Genomic DNA, 19369 nt, shown 5'->3' with positions numbered 1-19369 from the left:
ATGCTAATAAATATTTTGAGTTATTACCAATAGTGTCCACTGCCTTTAAAGGTTTACCTTAGGTAATCACTCTAAAATATTAATGGCAATAAAAGCTTTCTTCTGGTTTACAGAGCAGCAGATTTTTAAAGGATAAAGCATTTTGAGAATCTTATCACTTCAAAGAAATGTTGTTATGGAAAAATAATAACTCAGTCGTTGTCCCAAAAGTTTAAATCTAAGAAACGTTTACGTATGAAACGTTTCCCAGATTGTGTACATGTATTACAATTACGGATTATTAACCTACGTGGACATAACCATGTTTCACGTTTTATGATCCAACGGGTAAGAACATTTTATCACGAACCACACGCTCGGACCAATAATAGGCAAACACATTCAAACATGAGTTGCCTGCATTGCATCGACTATTTAAAACTCACCCCTTCTTTCGTAGATACCACCAAGCACGGTCAAGATGGCCGCCGTGGCATCCCTGCTGCCGCCGGATGTTGCATGATAGTAGATGCTGGGGTGATAACGCCATCGCAATAGTGCCATTTGATTGGATGGCTAGGCGATCGGAGGCAACAGCTGATTGGATAAAGATGGCATACTATTTCATTTAAAAGGTAAGGTATACGTTTGAGTATTAGAACCAACTTGGATTTTTGTAATCTTATCATGTTGTGAATATCATACAATATGCCTCAACTAACTTGTGAAATTTTATTTCAAAAGGTGGTAGCATTTTTGTCTGGTACAATGACGTGCTTAATCACAAGTTGGCGCTTAAATTTGAATTCCTCATACTTTTGTGACACTTGCTACGTCACATGATTTAGGACAAGTTTTTGCGTATAGTTACATAAGACACGGCGAACACCCATACACAATTCTGAATGAATGGCGATATTATGGCACGATGCCACAAGGGCTAGCTCATCTTAAGGTTGCTATACAAAAGCTCGACCCGAACCATTTGGCGTCGAGTCATCGGCCCTTTTCGAAATCACGCGTCGCGGCTTCGGCTCCAGTAATGGCTCGGGCTAGCTTGTCCCCGCGGTTGTTTTGACAATATTATGGAGGTTTAGCTGCACGTTCCGTGTGAACGTGAACGCGAAAACTGTGTCGTTAAAGTCTCCCGTTTTTAGCATACGTGAGGTTACCATTTTTAACGTCAGTGTACGTATGTGCGCGCAGACGTCATACAATTATGTGAGCATGCAATAAGCCCAAAGTGGTGACGTCATCCAGAAACAACACAATTTTTTGACGTTCACGTTCGCGGTTTTGCTCGCGTTACGTGCAGCTAAGGCCGTGTCCGAATTGGTGGCTACGGCTGCGGCTACGACCGTTGCCAGGGGTGTTGCTAAGGGCGTCCTATACTTCAATGCACGATGACGCGGCGAGCCGGCCGTAGCCGTGGCCGTAGCCGCCAATTCGGATCCGGCCTAAACCTCGCTATTGCGCGTGCTTATATACGTACATGCTCATCAGACGAGAGAACGGAGCCTGAAGCCGAATCCAAAGCCGAAGCCGTGGTTTCGAAAAGTGCCCAAAAGTAAAAGCCAGTCTTTCGGTACTCACATGCTGTTGAGACGGCCCATGAACTGGCACAGTCACCCTGGTTATAGATTTCATCCCGGAGTGTTGGCCACTTCTCCCTCGAATCAAACTCGTCAGGGATGTCCAAGGCTGCAGCATCCATCTGAATCTCGTTCATTGCCTCAACGATTGGGGTGGGTTTCATTGTGCCGAGTCTAAACTTCATCCCTTCTTCCAGGGTTAAGCCCCAGAACTCTGAGTAGTTGGCTGCCGTCCACCTGAAACATCAATCAATCATTAAACCCTTCACGAAATAGACTGGTACCTTGTCTTTGCTTAAAGACACTGGACACTATTGGTAATTTAAGAACAGTCTTCTCACTTGGTGTATCTCAACGTATGCATAAAATAACAATCCTGTGAAAATTTGAGCTCAATCGGTCGTCGAAGTTGCGAGATAATAATGACAGAAAAAACACTCTTGTCACACGAAGTTGTGTGCTTTCAGATGCTTGATTTCGAGTACTCAAATTCTAAATCTGAGGTCACGAAATCAAATTCGTGGAAAATTACTTCTTTCTCGAAAACTACATCACTTCAGAGGGAACCGTTTCTCACAATGTTTTATACTATCAACCTCTCCCCATTACTCGTTACCAAGTAAGTTTTTATGCTTATAATTATTTTGAGTAATTACCAATAGCATCCACTGCCTTTAAACTATTTTGGGGTCCTATTCATATTGAAACAAAAGGTACAGTGGATGTTTCTTGTTTCAACGACACTTTGCAAGTCTACTGACATTCAGAACAACTCTGTAGATAACTCGCAATCATAATGGTGATAGCGTCTGAAGCAAAGACTAGTGGGTCAAGAAAAAGGAGTCGGTCCAATGGGTTCACGGCAAGTCATTATTAGACTTCACTCAAGTCACACTTTCGTCTTCAGGTGTAAGGGTGCGCGTAAGTTCGTTGAGTACCTTGCAGTGTAACGAACGAAGCACAGGGAGCGACCTGTGCCAAGTCTACGACTGATGTAGTTTCCTCTTAAAAAACGCTGAAGGTGTGTATTTTGAAAACAAAATGAGACATAACAAATCCCCAAAACATTCTTATTTGGTGAGAAAGAAACAAAAACAATTAGCCAAATTTGGAAGTTGTTTTGAAACTAGATGGAAAGCCCATAATCAGCGGGCGGGAACGTGGAACCGAAACGACCAACCATGAGAAAGTTGTGTTTCGAAACGAAAATAAATCTGAGATAACACTGAAACAAAACTGTGAACAACAACGAGTATTTGGAACACCGCTCCTCTGCCCTTTTGGCATATTTCCAAACTGTGCGGATGATCTCACCGCAATAACTATGATGTAATGGCCTATAATAAGTAGATATGTCCAAATGCGCATGATCAGCAGGCAAATGATTCTGAGTGAAATCCGAGTCCAAGCAAACCCGGTTTCCCAGGGAAATTATTTTACCCGCCGGAAATTCTGTCCTCTGATGTTAACGTGGGCTGAATTCTGAAGTAGTTGTTTCTACGAAAACTTATGCAGTTGTGTAATAATTAATAAGTCTATTAAAGGCAGTGGACACTATTGATAATATTACTCAAAATAATTTTTGAGCATAAAAACTGACTTGGTAACGAGTAATGGAGAGCTGTAGTATAAAAAATGGTGAGAAACGGCTCCCTCTGAAGTAACGTAGTTTTCGAGAAAGAAGTAATTTTCCACGAATTTGATTTCGAGACCTCAGATTTAGATTTTTGAGGTCTCGAAATCAAGCGTCTGACTGAAAGCACACAACTTGAGTTCAAATGTTCACAGGTTTGTTATTTTATGTATATGTTGAGATACAGCAAGTGAGAAGAATGGTCTTTGACAATTATCAATAGTGTCCAGTGTCTTTAAGTGCTACCACTGCCTTACTTTTTCTAGAGATGACAGACAGCTTTTTCAGTAAGGAAGGGGGCGGGTGGGTAGAGGTTTGCCACTCAGCTTATGTCCCTATATGAGATTATTATGCGAGGTAAATAACCAACAAAACTCACCCGATTTCGTTGACGTTTACCCGTTCTGCCACCTCTGGTTGTATAAGGCAAGCTTTAGATTCGCATTCAAAGCCGAAAAACCCGTAGAGCAGCTTCTTGCAGAAGCTAAAGCAAAGCATACATAAACACAGACTGTATTAGAATAAGTAGTCGATATGTGCGCATGACAGTGCACTTTATAATGACTATTTTTAAGAAACAAAAAGATAACATCCTCGAGTACAAGAAATAAGTCGTTGGCTCAGTGTTGTAACGGCAAAGTAAAACATTACACAGTCACGCTGTAGGCTATGATTCGATGACAACTAATAACAGTAAGTGTTTTTTCTCATTCAAACAGGTCTTATTGTATAATTATTATTCTAAACGTAAAAACTCACCATTTATTGCAGTTCACTTGAATTGATTTCCCTTCATCGATATCTTTTCCATCGTGGCAGCATGTACCTATACGTTAAAAACAGAAACAGCAAACAGACAAACAAACAGACAATCAAACATGTTACTCTACGTGTGCAATCCATCTATCATTATGATAAATAAACAAAACAATACTTAGGGAGATTATTGTATGATATATCGGGGGAAAGCAGTAAACAACTAACTTAACATGGGTGGATTTCACAAAGGAAGTCCTAACTTAAGACTGGTCCTAGGCAATGCTAAGAGATAGGGCTGGTCCTAAGTTAGGACCAGTAACTCATCCTACCTTTGGACTGGACCAGTAACTCATCCTAACTAAAGACTGGTCCTATCTCTTAGAATTGCCTAGGACTAGTCCTAAGTTAGGACTACCTTTGTGAAATCCACCCCAGAGTGGTTACGCAAAACAAAATTTTGAATGAACAAAGATGGATTGCACAATCCCCATTGCAAAAGCGACGACATTATTTTGTGGGTGAACGCGTGCACGCGCTGCGCACCATATTCTCAGCCAATGATATCAAAGATGGCGTTCCATGACGTCATGTGCAATCCATCCTGGTAAGTTTGAAAGACACTGGACACTATTGGTAATTGTCAAAGACCAGTCTTCTCACTTGGTGTATCTCAACATGCATGAAATAACAAACATGTGAAAATTTGAGCTCAACTGCATGGTCGTCAAAGTTGCGAGATAATAATGGGGAAAAAAACACCATTGTCACACAAAGTTGTGTGCTTTCAGATGTTTGATTTCGAGACCTCAAATTGTAGTTATGAGGTCTCAAAATCAAATTCGTGGAAATTTACTTCTTTCTCGAAAACAACGTTACTTCAGAGGGAGCTCTTTATCACAATGTTTTATTATCAACAGCTCCCCATTACTCATTACCAAGTAAGGTTTTATGCTAATGATTATTTTGGGTAATTGCCAATCGTGTCCACTGCCTTTAATGAGTGAACTTTGTAGTTCTCTTTTAGCAACTTGTGAGAAAATGTCCTCACCTATTTCAATTGGAACGGGTGGTTCGATTCCAAGGCAGTGCCCCCAGAAATCCGGGCAGCAATCGGTACGCGTTCTGTTGCAGAACTGGTCACAATAACACCGTGTGTTGGGCACAAGGGCAGGATAGGGCATGTGGCACTCGTCGTCACGCCCCGTGCAACACGACCTCTCCTCACAGTAACGGGCCGATGATGGCGCTATACATAGCGTCATGATTACGATAAGGCATGGGAAAAGCAGTAGGGATACCCGACCCCACGTAGTACTTGGGTATTTCATTCTGTAGTGTTGTTGAAAGCGGATACTGTGTTGATAATAACTGATGAACTGACACTGACTCAGTTATCTGGGCTTCATGGAAATCAACATCTAGAAAAACAAAGGATAGCAAAACAATAAATTCCATCCTCCACAAATAAAAAAGATATACCCACAGTGGGAAATAAAACCAACAACAAGAAACTCAGTGTCTCTCTCACCTTACATAAAATAATGAAGACATGCCGACTGTACAACACGACATGACAATTCTCTTCATGACAATTCAAAACGTCTTAAATCATTACTCAAGATACAATGACATCACCCTTTCAACTGGCGAAGTTACCAGTCATCTGAAGAACATGATTGATCAAAATGACACGCCCTTCAAGATGACTGTCGTGATCTGTACATCTCAACATACAGAGTTTTCGAGGTAATTGGCATGTCATTGTGTGACTGTCACCTTGATTTCACGATGCGTTGACTGAGCGAGGTGACTAATATAGCACCATATGAATGGATGGACATTTTGAGCATCCATTGCAGTGTAATAGACCATAGGAGGTATAAGTCTCGCGTGAATTTGGATACTTTGTAACCCAAGGTGACGCCCTATGATCAAGACAACGCGATTACTGCGCCGCTGTTCCTCAATGAGGATGTTGCATTGGACGTAATAGATGCCCCGAAACCCCTGAAATATAGCAAAAATGTGCAATGTTTTACTCTGGGGTCGATCTGTTTTTACTCAATTGTGTACAGCTATAGTATCAGCAGAAAACGGACTTTACAAATTATACATTTTTAAATTGGCTTAGTTGTTAATTTGCTTTTCAAAATGTCGAACTGGAATTTAACGGTATACTACTGTCGATAATACGTCGAGACGTCAAGACCAATCGCTCCACCAGCTCATTTTGGAGTCCAATCTCTACTGGGCTGAGAATATGTGTACACGCTGGACCACGCCCTAATTACCTTTAGCATACTCTGTCATGCTAAGCATGGTATCCTACATTCAAGTTGTGGGTAAACAGTTCCAGAAGAAGCCCTGTGATACCATGATGTGCTTTTGATAAATCTTGTACCTAACATTCTTGACGGGAAAGTGGACAGAAACTCAAATATGTAATAATTTATGTTAGCTTTTTCAAAAACACCTTTTGCTATTTTGCTTAATAGCATAACTGTATATTTGGTTTGCGGTAACACCATGTGTGTATCTACTTGCCAGGAGACTGACGATGACTAGAGCAAGCTAGTCGAAACGTTGAGACCAATTTAGAACGGACTCCGCGGCAGTACAGTTAATTACGATCCAATAAGCTAAAGTTGTAGTCCAGTCTATTTTCTATACCATCCTCCCTGGTAAGTCTCCCGAACCTCCGACTATCCACTCCGCGGTAGTAGAATAAAGCAAGACAGTTCTCTAAGAACAAACTCTACCTGGCAAGTAGATACACACATGGTGTTACCGCAAACCAAATATACATTGATACCTCACCATGCAATGCCTCAAATCCTATATAGCATCATTACTCTTGTAAAAATTATCCTTGAAGTGCGAGAAGTCAATCGAGTGAGGTTTATTACACATTCCGTGTTAATTGCGAAGCTTAACAAATCCAAACTCTGCGATTAGGAAGTTGTTTTATTCGGTGTCTTACACAATCAATTATGCTTGAACTGTGACATTGTGTCCTGTTATATGGGCCACAGGGTTTGTCACAATGCCGAAAAGAGACCTGTCAAGTTCTGATGTCTTTTGTCTGTCCCGGAAAGTGACAGGTGTCAGATCAATCAAATTTTCAGGAGAAAATTGAAAAAATTAGTATGCCTTGGGGAGTTGAAAAGCAAAATAGTATTGGTGAATACATGGCTGCGAGCTACCTTTATAGGCGATGAAATTCTGGAACACGTGCATTCGAAACATTTCTGACGCCAGTTGATGCAATGCTGTAATTTCAACATTGCCAATTTCAAACCTTCAAACATACGCGACACTTGCACATCTGGTGCGCACCCTGCGTTTAACAGTGTTCTCAAAAACTCATTGCGGTGTATGAACAAGTAGCCAGACTATTTTCCTTTCAAGCGCCAGTTTGGTCATATTGGTTTGAATGGGGATACCAGAAGATTTTCTGCACAACTGAGGTCTGGTATCCTAAACCCTGGTTCAAGCACTGAAACTACCATGAGGTGCTGGTTCTACATAAAGCCTGCTATTTTGTTGATATTGTTTTTGTTGTTGTCATTATTGTTGTTATTGATGTTTTTGTTGTTGTCATTTTTATATACAAAAACTAACACCTAACTGCACAGACTCCACAACAGACATGAGAAGATGACGAAACTGTCAGTTTTAGGTGTGGAAGGAAAATCCCAAGTACATGGAAAACCACCGTAATCGGGTAGGGATTGAACACCCTTCCTCTGGTCTGAGGTGGGTATTTGACCCTGTCCAGGAATGTAGGGAAAGAAACCACGGTTAAAGCCAATCAGGTCCACTCTGTACGGGAAATTTCCCTTCCCCCTTCTGAATGCCTCATCAACAAAATTGAAACTCCAACCCAGCAATACTAGAGTTAGAGGATGAAGCATTATGGAGCTGCGTCGATCACTCTGCTTCCTGTGTGATTGTTTGGTTCTGGGGGCCGGTTCTTTTTACAGCTGCTCGCTTTAACAGGGACAGGAATATTACATCGAATTTTAAATCAGAAGAAAACATCAATGTTAATGCTTGTTGAAATGAGCTTTCTGTACAAGACTTGAAACACCTGCCATGGCATTTCCTTAATTTTATTTACTGTTGGATGAAACTTGCTTGATAGTCACAACATTCGTTAAGTTCAGAACACAGTTCATCACCTCTCGACAACTGAAACATTCCTTTTGAGGGTCATGTCACACGAGTCAATTTACAGGCAACCAGTTCCTAGCAGTCTCCAAAACGAAAAGGCATTCACATTTGAATGTTTGCAATGTGTAACAATGTTTTGTATTTGAGATTTTTTAGACCTAATTGCATTTTTAATACTTCAGGATTTCTATTGATTAAGTTTGTTGTTGAATGTTTTTAAGAATGTTTACTCCCGTTGTTATAATTCCGTATTTTCTTATGTTTTAGTTTGTCTATTTTTCCATGTTCAGCGCCCTAGAGCATGTTTACACATGATTAGGGCGCTATACAAGTTTTGGTATTATTATTATATTAATAATTTTTTCTCTTGGGGATGGTAAGAAATTACTCACGTGCTTCCAATTGGCCCTTTATCATACAAGGCAGGTAATTGCCGCCAAGTTCCCTGCAAAGGTTGCCTCGCGAGACAAGGCCCTAAGACTCCGAGTATATTTTCTTAAAAACAAACTTTTGATAAGTAGGTTAAACATCCGACTCTTATGAAACATACGAATTGCAATATTTGAGCCCCATTAGGGTTTTTTTATGCAATCTTGGAATGACACAAAGCCACACAACGCATTGGGTCGTATTGGTATTCATTCAAAAGATACTAATAAATAAATAAATAATACAACCAGCTCTTACATACATAGCGCAATGTCAAAAAACTACGAAATATTGGACGGAATGCAAACCAAACTATTTTGCTCCTCAGTAGAACCATGCCGTGACTTATATGTGTTTCTTTTCATTTTTTTCTATTCCATGACAAATGTTTTAAAGCAATTGTTAAGAAGGGAAAAAAAAGAAAAAAATGAAGAGTATGATTTTCTCTCTAGTCTTCAAGACAATTTTATGATGTCAAAGTCTGATTGATGTTTCTGACTACACACAAAGAACTCGGGACACAAGATTTGTCCCGTTAGGGTGAATTTAAGTAGGACGTTAAGCACAAATGAAAACAAAACACAGCGTGATGGAGTGAACGAGAAATAGCGATTCTTTTGTACCGGTCAAAAGTAGAGAAAAAATGAAAATAAAATGGAGGACAGAATTCAGATGCTCCGTCAACTTGACATTTTCAAAAGGTCTCACAGAGAAATAAATGCACTAGAGACAATGCAACCAGGTGAAAACAGATCTTTAGAAAAGTATATCTTTTGAAGACAACCATCAAATTCAATTTAGTTAGCAACAATTATGAACATACATAGATGCTCCACATCTGAAAAAGGTCTACAAAATAAATAAATTTAAAAACGGGGAAAAGGACACAAAACGATGACATTCGCTCTTCTCGTTTCCTCGTTTTATTTTTATTTCCATTTAACTTCCTTTTGTGTGGACAATGCCTGGTTTTTTTTTATTGGGTTATTTCGGAGGACTGGCGCACAGCCGATGTGGGTTCCATTTTAAAACATCGCTTCCTTGGTCAACAAGAGAAAAAAAAGAGAATATATAGCAACCATTTGCTACCTTTTAAAAGAGCTACCTGAACGAAAACGGCAACAAGGGATTTTTGCTTTACTATTTAAAATATTTCAGAATCAACCTTTGTAAGACTCAAAACAATACCATACAGTTAGCTATACACTTGTTCCGTTGCCACGATACAAGTATGATGAATGCAACTCTCATGACATCACAGCTTGGCTTGGGGAGAAATCAAGATGGATTAGCCTTGAAAATAGTCTATAACAGGCCACGAACAACGTCGCATGAGTGCGACCCGTGTCATCCTACCATTGAGTTGAGGGGGCAAACAAGATGGATTAGCCTTGAAAGTAGTCTATACACAGGCCACGAACAACGTCGCATGAGTGCGACCCGTGTCATCCTACCATTGAGTTGAGGGAAACAAGATGGATTAGCCTTGAGAAAAGTCTACGACAAGCCAATGCTGATCAAAATAAGACCTTTGTGTTCGACTGTTGACACTCCCTCCGAGAGGACTGGTGGGTGTCATCGCCTCGGGGGATGGGGGTTGTTGTGACGAGTAGTCCCGCCGTGGAATTTTGACATCCGTCACCTCAGTTTATTGTAACTGTCCCGGACATTTCATTTGGGACAAAAATGTTCTAACCACGTTATTATTTCGCTGATATAACTTTTTTTAAAGGCACTGGGAACGTTTAATAATTGGCAAAGACCAGTATTCTCACCTAGTGTATGGTGTATCCCAACAAATTAATAACAAATCTGTGAAAATTTGGGCTCGATTGGCCATCGAAGTTGCAAAAAAATAACATTGTTGACATTGGCTTCAGGCCTGAAGTCTTTCAGATTCAAATTTTAAAAGAGAAATTATCCCTTTTCCCAAAACTACGTTACCTCAGAGGGAGTATTAGGTCTCACAATGTGTTACTACCAACAGCTCTCCATTGCTTGTCACCAAGTAAGTTTTTATGCTGATTTATATTTTGAGTCAAATTCAAACGTGTCGACTCAGGGTCGGTCAAGTTATGTACCTCAAAATCGCACTAGTAATTTGACATGACAAGCGTTTGAAAAACACTTGTGTATTTGTTTTTCTCCGATGACCATATTTGGATGTTACCGAGCTACGTGACGTCATACAAAAGCTTCAAATCATACACCGTTACAATCATCATCGGGTGGGGATTGCAATAATTATTTACTTTGAAATATAACAGCAGCCGTCGATTTCACCGAACACTTAAATTAGGATTTTATTAGGACTTAGGACGGGTTCAGTCCCGTATCCAAATACGTAGGACGCATTAAACCCATCCTAAGTTAGGACGGGTTATACTCGTCTGAACTCGAGTTAGGATTAATCCTAAGGTTTCGTAAAATCGGCTGCAGGAAATTTGTTTTCAATCGTAAAGGTGATCCCCTGGCTGCCGATGCCCATGTTGTTAAACTTGGGTGTGATCCCTGGATACACGGTAGTTTACTATTGCATGGATGCTGAATGGCACCCCTGAATAAAGACATTGACAAACAGGTAGGCTGCCAACATTGGGCTAAATAGCTCAGTTGGTAGAGCACGCAATTAAACCCAGAGTCGTTGGTGCGAATCCCACTCTAGTAAATGTGGCTTTCTCCAGAAAAGATCAGAGCATACTGATCGAAACGTCGAGTTGAAACCAACGGTTCTTTTTAGAACCACCCCAACTCATTAGAGATAGCCATTACATGGTGTTACCGCAAACCTTTCCATTATCGTATTTCCACCATGCAAAGTTATAAATCCTACTTAAATATGTTTTTGTTCAAACCAAAATCATTTAAAACAATTTACCCGGACAGTTTGCCTTGTGCTTTGGTAAAAAAAAAATAAGAATAACTTTCCCAACCAGATGCCCAATATCTTAAGGCACTGGACACTAATGGAAATTACTCAAAATAATTATTAGCATAATAACTTCGTAACAAGCAATTGAGAGATGTTGATAGTAACAAACATTGTGAGAAACGACTCCCTCTGAAGTAACGTAGTTTTGTAGGAAGAGGTAATTTCTCACTCAAATATTACAAGACTTCCTGAAGTCTTTTATGAGGCATCTGAAAGCATATAAAAGTTGTGCAACAAGGGTGTTTTTTTCTTTCGCTATTATCTTGTAAATTTGTGCCCAATTGAGCCAGATTTTTTTAAAGGTGTTATTGTTACACAGTGCTGGGACACAGTACACCAAGTGAGAATAATGGTCTTTGACAATTACCAAACGGGCCATGTGCCTTTAACAACTCAGTGAACGAAAAATTGATCTCTTGACATACACACGTGTCAGCTGCTTATTTCATAACAAGGTTTGGTGCCCTGTCTCCGCACATTCTGTTGTTCTTTGGGGAACCAGTGTTTTCAATTATCTCTATGGGTTAATGTTGAGGGGTCAGTAAACCTGAAAAGCACGGTACCCAGCTGTGACGGAAATTATTATTAGCAGAAACACTCAGCACTTGAAGGCAGTGAACTTGATGCTTTCAGAGAGATTCTACTGTGCCAAGACAAACATAAGACAGTTTGTTTTCACTGTTTCATTGGATGAAAAGTACGACCCTACTCTTAAAGGAATAAAATTCCTAAACTGGTAGCTTTTAATAGTCTCATCAAACTACCAATTCCTGAGAAATGGACTCAATTTCTGACCGAACGACGCCGATGCGGTGAGACACAAACCGAGGTCTTTAATTAAAGGCAGGTGGATTTCACAAAGAGTTAGGGCTAGTCTTATCTCGAGTTAGGACGAGTTACTCGTTCTAACTTAGGACAAGCTGTACGTCTTTGATATCTCTAAGGACTAGTCCTAACTCTTTGTGAAATCGACCCCTGGACACCTTTGGTAGTTGTCGAAGACCGATTATCTCGCACCCTATCATATGCATACACCAACAAATCTGTGAAAATGTTCACTCAAGTGGTCATGAGAACGATGAAAGAAAAAACACCATTGTTGCACAAAATGTGTGTGCTTTCAGTTGCATAACAAAATGCTTCGGGCCTGAAGTCTTTTAAATATTTGAGTGAGAAGTTACCTATTTCTCAAAAACAATGTTACTCAGTTAGAGCTAGTGTTTCTCACAATGTTTTATACTTATCAGCAGCTCTTCAGGTTTTTATGCTCAAAATTATTTGTGAGTACTTACCAATAATGTAAGAAACGTCGAACCGAAAGAGTTTCATAGAGATTATGCCAAGCAGCAATATCAAAAAACACAACTACAACAACAACAACAACAACAACAACAACAACAACAACAACAACAGCAGCAACAACAAACACTTTCTCTCCATGCATAACGCTTGACTCATGACTCAATACAATATACCTTCAACATAACTTGAATGACTTTATTATCCATTTGCCGTTAAAGTTCAGGAGGAGGGCAGCATGGTTAGTGCAATGGGCTTAAAGAGCAGGCAATATCACCTGAACAAGTCAACTCTAATCCCGATGTACCCCAATCACATTATAGCAATCATGATGGAATGTTGTTGATTTTTATCAGCAGAGTGCTTGAACTGCCTGCACCAAACGGTGAACAATTGCCAAAAATATGCAAACTTGAAGATCTCTTGAGCCGATTAAAGAGACATTATGCGCCGATATAGTAATCGTCAGGTAAACAAGAGGTAGCGTTTTCTCACGCAAAGTATGCCCAATGGAAAACAGTGTGTGTGATTCTTAGAAACCGGTATTCTATTAGAAATACAAATAAACAAATTTAAAATTGCGATGTCTTACCACTAATTGAATACAATTAAAGGCTTTCACAATGTAATGTGTGTGTACATCCCACTAAATAGGGGAAAAACAGAGAGTTTGCCTCATTATGAATTTGTATGCCCTCTATTCTATTATGGACCGTTCTTAGAGCCCAACAAAAGGGCTGCGGTGTAAAAACTGCGCCTAATTATTGTGACCTGGGGGTCATTGTAGTGCACGTGACGTCATTTTAATATAGAGCGCCCTCAAGAGAAGGTTGTTCATTGGCCCACTGTGCGGTGCATCTAGCGTACATGTACAGGTTTCCATTGTTTCATCTTCGTTTCACCTCTAAAAGATGGCGGCGTGATGACGTCACTGCATACGATATATTGCACTCCAAATCAAAAAAGGATTCATAACTTTGTATGATTCGAAGCTTTAAATGCTTGGATGAAAATGTTTGTCGTATGCTTTTTGAAACTATGGAACAATGTGTCGTAAAAAGGCGCCTTATACCGAGAAAGCTCAAATCGTCACAGTTCCGTTTCTATAAATCTTTATGGATGTAAATGCACATAAATCCGAAGAAGTAGTAGCCATGTTTGAATCTACGTGGACAACAAACGCTGATAAGTTTGGAATTTTGTGGGTACACGAACTCACACATTTCCAACTTCTAATAGAGGATATTATAGGAATGCTATTAAATCAAAACACGATGCATAATAACTGTTTTTCGGACAACTTTGACAGTTCACGAGAAACTCCATTTACATCAAATCAAAGGGCAGATGTTCCTTTAAAAAGAGTTACGTTCCACAGTACATTTGATGGACTTGGCGAGTAAGTGGGGGGCGTGCCGGGGTAAACGGGTGCTAGAAGGGTCGACTGTGGGCGCTGACAACCGAGTAGACAGACCTACGCCGCAAGCTAAAGTCTTGTTTACGTAGCCTATCTATTATTAGAGAGGACATTTCACTATTTCCAATAAACTTGTGGTCACACCCATGCGTTTAAAGACACTGGACACTATTGGTAATTGTCAAAGACTAGTCTTCTCAATTGGTGTATCTCATCATATGCATAAAATAACAAACCTGTGAAAATTTGACCTCAATCGGTCATCGAAGTTGCGAGATATTAATGAAAGAAAAAACACCCATGTCGCACCGCACGATGACACGAAGTTGTGTGCTTAAAGATGCTTGATTTCCAGACCTCAAATTCTAAATCTGAGGTCTCGAAATCAAACTCGTGGAAAATTACTTCTTTCTCGAAATTTACGTCACTTCAGAGGGAGCTGTTTCTCACAATGTTTTAAACTATCAACCTCTCCCCATTACTCGTATTCAAGAAAGGTTTTATGATAATAATATTTTGAGTAATTACCAATAGTGTCCACTGCCTTTAAGGCAAAGCATACCTTTGGTTGTTTTTAACCGTTCGAATGTATATATATTAATAAATCTAACCCATGAAAACGGCATTTCAAAGGGTCGTTTTTGAGATATCTCCGAAAATCCGGAGCGCATATTATGTCCAAACAGGAAGAAGAATATAGGAATACACAATCTAAAGTATATTCAAACTTTGGGGCTAAAAAGTGATGTATTATTTGCTTTACAGTCGTTCCGTAAGAGCCGGTGTGGTCCCGACGTTTCGAACAGTATACTTATTTGTCTTCAGCATATACTGTTGTCTCTAAGGACAAACATTTGCATTGTTGAAACACTCATCGAACGAATTTCTGATTTCATCTTCCATTTATCAAAATCCAACAACTCAAATTCCAAAGGGAATAAAGCCAAATCTAACCAGATAACGATGAGAGACGGGTCAAGGATGAAAAGCTTGATTTAATCAAATTTTATCAATCTTTAAAAACAATAAAATGATTAGATACTCGAAGCTTCAGCTGCACAGGTGTGACATCGGTTGAACCCCAACATAACTCAATCGCAACCCGATACGGGACTGATAAACATGTATTCAAATTAAGTGCGCAATCATTGTGCACCTTTCAAGTGCGCAATTTCGTTTCCTTCATACTCTAAGTGAAAAGCACTCTTTGAAGAGTGGTCTTCCACTCTTTTAGATTGAAGTTTGCATCTTTTGGGGTGATTGTTCACTCTGTCCTAGAGTGAAACCCCTCTAAAAGAGTGAAATAACAACCACTCTTTTTGAAGAACCGTATGGAGGACGGCTCGAAATGTAAAGAGTGGCGTTTTTCACTCTTTTTACATTTAGACAGTATTCTACGTCAAAGCCATTATCGTAAAAACGCGCAAAAGTTGCATGGTCTTTTCGGAAGAAGGTGGTTAAAAAGTGATTGGGCGACGGGTTTGGATTCGCCATGGGGGGTCCATTCATCTTGTTCAAGATGTAGGCCTACCTTAAAAGCGTATATGGTTTTGGTTGTGGTGGTGGCAATGTGTATTTGCATGTTTGAAATTCAAATCTTCTCACCACAAGTTGGGCACGTTAATCTGACGAAGTGGTGTATTTTTGTTTGGGTGTCTGCGTCATCAATAGTGGGGAAAACAAACTTAGAACTAAAACCAAAAAAAATACCAACACCCCACCCGATCTACATCCGTAGCCATTCCATTCTAAGATGCCACCTTTGATCTGACGAACGAAGGTAACCAACAATAATAGGGTTGTCACAACAGCCCAAACCGAAAAATATGCTTTTATAAACTATGAGCCGGTATTTCTCAAAGCAAAATGTAACCATAGTGTCAACGCTGACATCTAGAACCTCTGCAACAAATATGCCGAGCCCGAGGTGGATCAAGGCGAGGGAAAAGTAAAACAAAACTACAGACAAACAGACCTAGGGACAAACAAACCAACGACCACACAGGGACCGTCTCAAGTTATTTTTTTCCAATAACCTATGACACAAGCTGTCAAGATTTCAAAAATCTTCTCACTGTCTCAATTCAATCAAAACTCAGCTCAATCTCAATCTTAGTTTGGAATAGGCATTCCTTGACAAGAAATAACATAATAATAATATATTATTATTCCGCGGTAGTAGAAAAGAAAGCAAGAAAAGTTCTAAAAACAAGTAGGATTTGAAAATTTGCATGGTGGAAATACGATATAGTAAGGTTTGCGGTAACACCATGTAATGATAATCTCTCAAGGAGTTGGGATAGTTCTGAAAAGAACCGTAGATTTCAACTCGACGTTTCGATCAGTATGCTCCAATCGTCTTCTGGAGAAAGCATGTTCAAAAGAGCATAATCTACCCATCAGTAAGATACACATGGTGTTACCGCAAACCAAATATACAATCATATATAAATACATATAGGAAAATCAACATAAAATAAAACAAAGTATCAAATATCCTGAAAGGAATTCATAACTTGAGGTCAGGAGTATTTTCCTTATTAATTTTGGAATTTCCCCGACGGTGAGAGAGAGAGATCTGTGACGAAATGGGAGACTAAAGATCTGTGAACAGGCCCCCGACCAAGTGCCCTGGTGGAACCAGCGGGGAGGCCGTGCCGGTAGGAAATTCGTTCGTGTCAAGCTCAGGAGCAAGACGACCAAAATTGCCCGGAATTAGGCCTCAAGGAATGCATGAAACCCAGATATGATATTAAGATTACGTATTCAGAACGGTATATTATACAGATGAATTAATAAACTCTTAACCATCTTATAAGGGTTACATATAAATGATTTTGTTTTTGAACAATATTGGAAACAAATTGTTAAAGGCACTGGACACGTTAGATAGTTGTCAACGACCAGTATTCTTACATGTTGTGTCCCATCATAAAAATAATATAACAACTTTGTAAAAAGAAATTGCTAAATTATTGGTCGATGAAGTGGCAAGAGAATAATGAAAGAAAAAAAAACCTAGTGGCACAAGTTTGTGTGATTTAAGATTCCCAAGAAAGGTTTCAGGGCCTGAAGTCTTTCCTTGATTCAAATATTTCAGTGAGAAATTACCTCTTTCTCAGAAGTCATACGTTACTTCAGCACATTATTTTATCCTATCAACAGATCTCCGTTGCTCGTTACAAAGTAAGTTGTTTTGCTTACACATATTTCGAGTTTTAAAGACAGTGGACACTATTGGTAATTGTCAAAGACTAGCCTGCAAATTTGTGTATCTCAACATATGAATAAAATAACAAACCTGTGAAAATGTGAGCTCAATCGGTCTTCGAATTTGTGAGACAATGAAAGATAAAAACACCCTTGTCACACGAAGGTGTGTGCTTTCTGATGCTTGATTTCGAGACCTCAAATTCTAAACTTGAGGTCTCGAAATCAAATTCGTGGAAAATTACTTCTTTCTCGAAAACTACTCCACTTCAGAGGGAGCCGTTTCTCGCAATGTTTTATACTACCAACCTCTCCCTATTACTCGTAATCAAGAGCGGTTTTATGATAATATTTTTTTTGAGTAATTACCAATAGTGTCCATCTGCCTTTAACAAATACCATTGGCTTTTAAGAAAAGCAAGATACATTATAATTAGATTGACATGGTAATATTTATACAATATTTGTGGTCAACTGAACAAACCAACGAAGACATTATATGAGTATAATCGTGGGTTTCGAGTAACACTATACATAGGTTGGTTGAATAAGATTTCGAAACTGCTCTTCCATAATCGAACCAGAGAGTGGGTATTTATTTTGTGACAAGAAGAACGGAGCACATACCTTAAAGACTTGATCCCAACAGAGTGAACCAACACGCCCCCCTCTCAGACGACGGAGCACCTCGCGGGCACCACACGGCAAAGAACGGCAGACCTTGACTTTATAAATCCCGCTGATCCCACACAGCACAGGTGTCTTGAAAGAATATAAGCAGATACCGTCAATGACGCCCAAAACACCCGATGTCCTTGCCACAGCAGTCAAAGAAGACTAAAATACCCCAAAACGAAGAATGGCCGTCCAGAATCTTTATCCTGTCAAGAATGAAGAGAAAATAGTTTGGATGAGCTTTGAACAAAATAATATGGATTATAAGATTTTCATGAGATAATACACATTAATGTTGACACAATATTAAAAGGCCTATCACATTTATATATCGATAATGGATGATTGTTCTGATAGGAGTCTGGCAATATTGGCCAGACAACAGCCTTCTAAAATTAACAAAGTAGTAGACCTGAAAACTAGAGTTTGTCTACACATTGCAACTCAGCAAAAATGTCTCCAGTCAAAACTAAACCGGAGCTGTCTCTGATTTTGATGAAGCAATGTACCGAAAAGGTGGGAGAATCTCGTCTCAAAGCTCCAAACGCAGAGGGACTATCAAGCGCAAATGCCCCCGGTCGAATTCACTAGCAAGCACCACCACATCACGGAGGAGAGGGAGAAATACTCCGCGTGTGAAGAAACGAAAAACTGTCGTCGACGTTGGTCCGAATTTAGGCACAGAGCTATGAAGACACCCGAAGCCAAGCCCAAAATAGACGAAGGTTTGGTTACAGCGTGTGTACGATGAACCATTGTCTAAGGTCATGTTAGTAATACCTACCACCAACGAGATGTGGCTCGGAGCGAATCGTTGGACTCAAGATGTTGGCAGGAGTTTTTTAACAGGCAGGGACCTTAACAATATTATGGCATTGCTGTACGCTGATGGGCGGGCAAGTGCATGTACCAATAATTTTTCTGCTCTTTTGATGTGTGGAAATGTCACTATCTTGTCCTCCGAGTGGTGTCAATTTCGCTCTTTTTGAAACTGAAAGTCAATCTGTGTCACTCTTTTTGAGTGAAATTGGAACGAACTTCACTGTAAATCGAGTTGAAAGTTCCCGTCTTTCACTCAAAAAAAGTTATCCCCCATGGGGGACAAAACGGTGTTTTTCACTCTTTTAACTCAAAGGCAGTAGACACTATTGGTAATTACTCAAAATAATTATTAGCACAAAACCTTACTTGGTGACGAGTAATGGGGAGGGGTTGATAGTATAAAACATTGTGAGAAATGGCTCCCTCTGAAGTGACGTAGTTTTCGAGAA

General features: G+C 39.7%; 1 protein-coding gene across 4 annotated transcripts in view; it reads right to left on the bottom strand.

The window, feature by feature from the left end:
* LOC139952419 (uncharacterized peptidase C1-like protein F26E4.3) overlaps positions 1 to 19369 on the bottom strand; it is a 39812-nt gene that overhangs the window by 5887 nt on the left and 14556 nt on the right. For 3 of the 4 annotated variants that reach the window (XM_071951543.1, XM_071951542.1, XM_071951545.1), the window contains exons 2-7: positions 18051 to 18304; positions 5012 to 5381; positions 3964 to 4030; positions 3584 to 3688; positions 1573 to 1808; positions 426 to 576 (exon numbers count right to left, since the gene is read on the bottom strand). In XM_071951543.1, the coding sequence (XP_071807644.1) occupies positions 426 to 576; positions 1573 to 1808; positions 3584 to 3688; positions 3964 to 4030; positions 5012 to 5291 (839 nt within the window). In that variant the 5' untranslated portion in view covers positions 5292 to 5381; positions 18051 to 18304. Of the gene's footprint in view, positions 1 to 425; positions 577 to 1572; positions 1809 to 3583; positions 3689 to 3963; positions 4031 to 5011; positions 5382 to 18050; positions 18305 to 18607; positions 18764 to 19369 lie in introns of those variants that run through there. The other variant, XM_071951544.1, reaches the window with a different exon arrangement.

Source organism: Asterias amurensis, chromosome 20, assembly GCF_032118995.1.
Source record: "Asterias amurensis chromosome 20, ASM3211899v1".
Lineage (NCBI taxonomy): Eukaryota > Metazoa > Echinodermata > Asteroidea > Forcipulatida > Asteriidae > Asterias > Asterias amurensis.
This window is presented reverse-complemented; position numbering and strand designations above follow the sequence as displayed.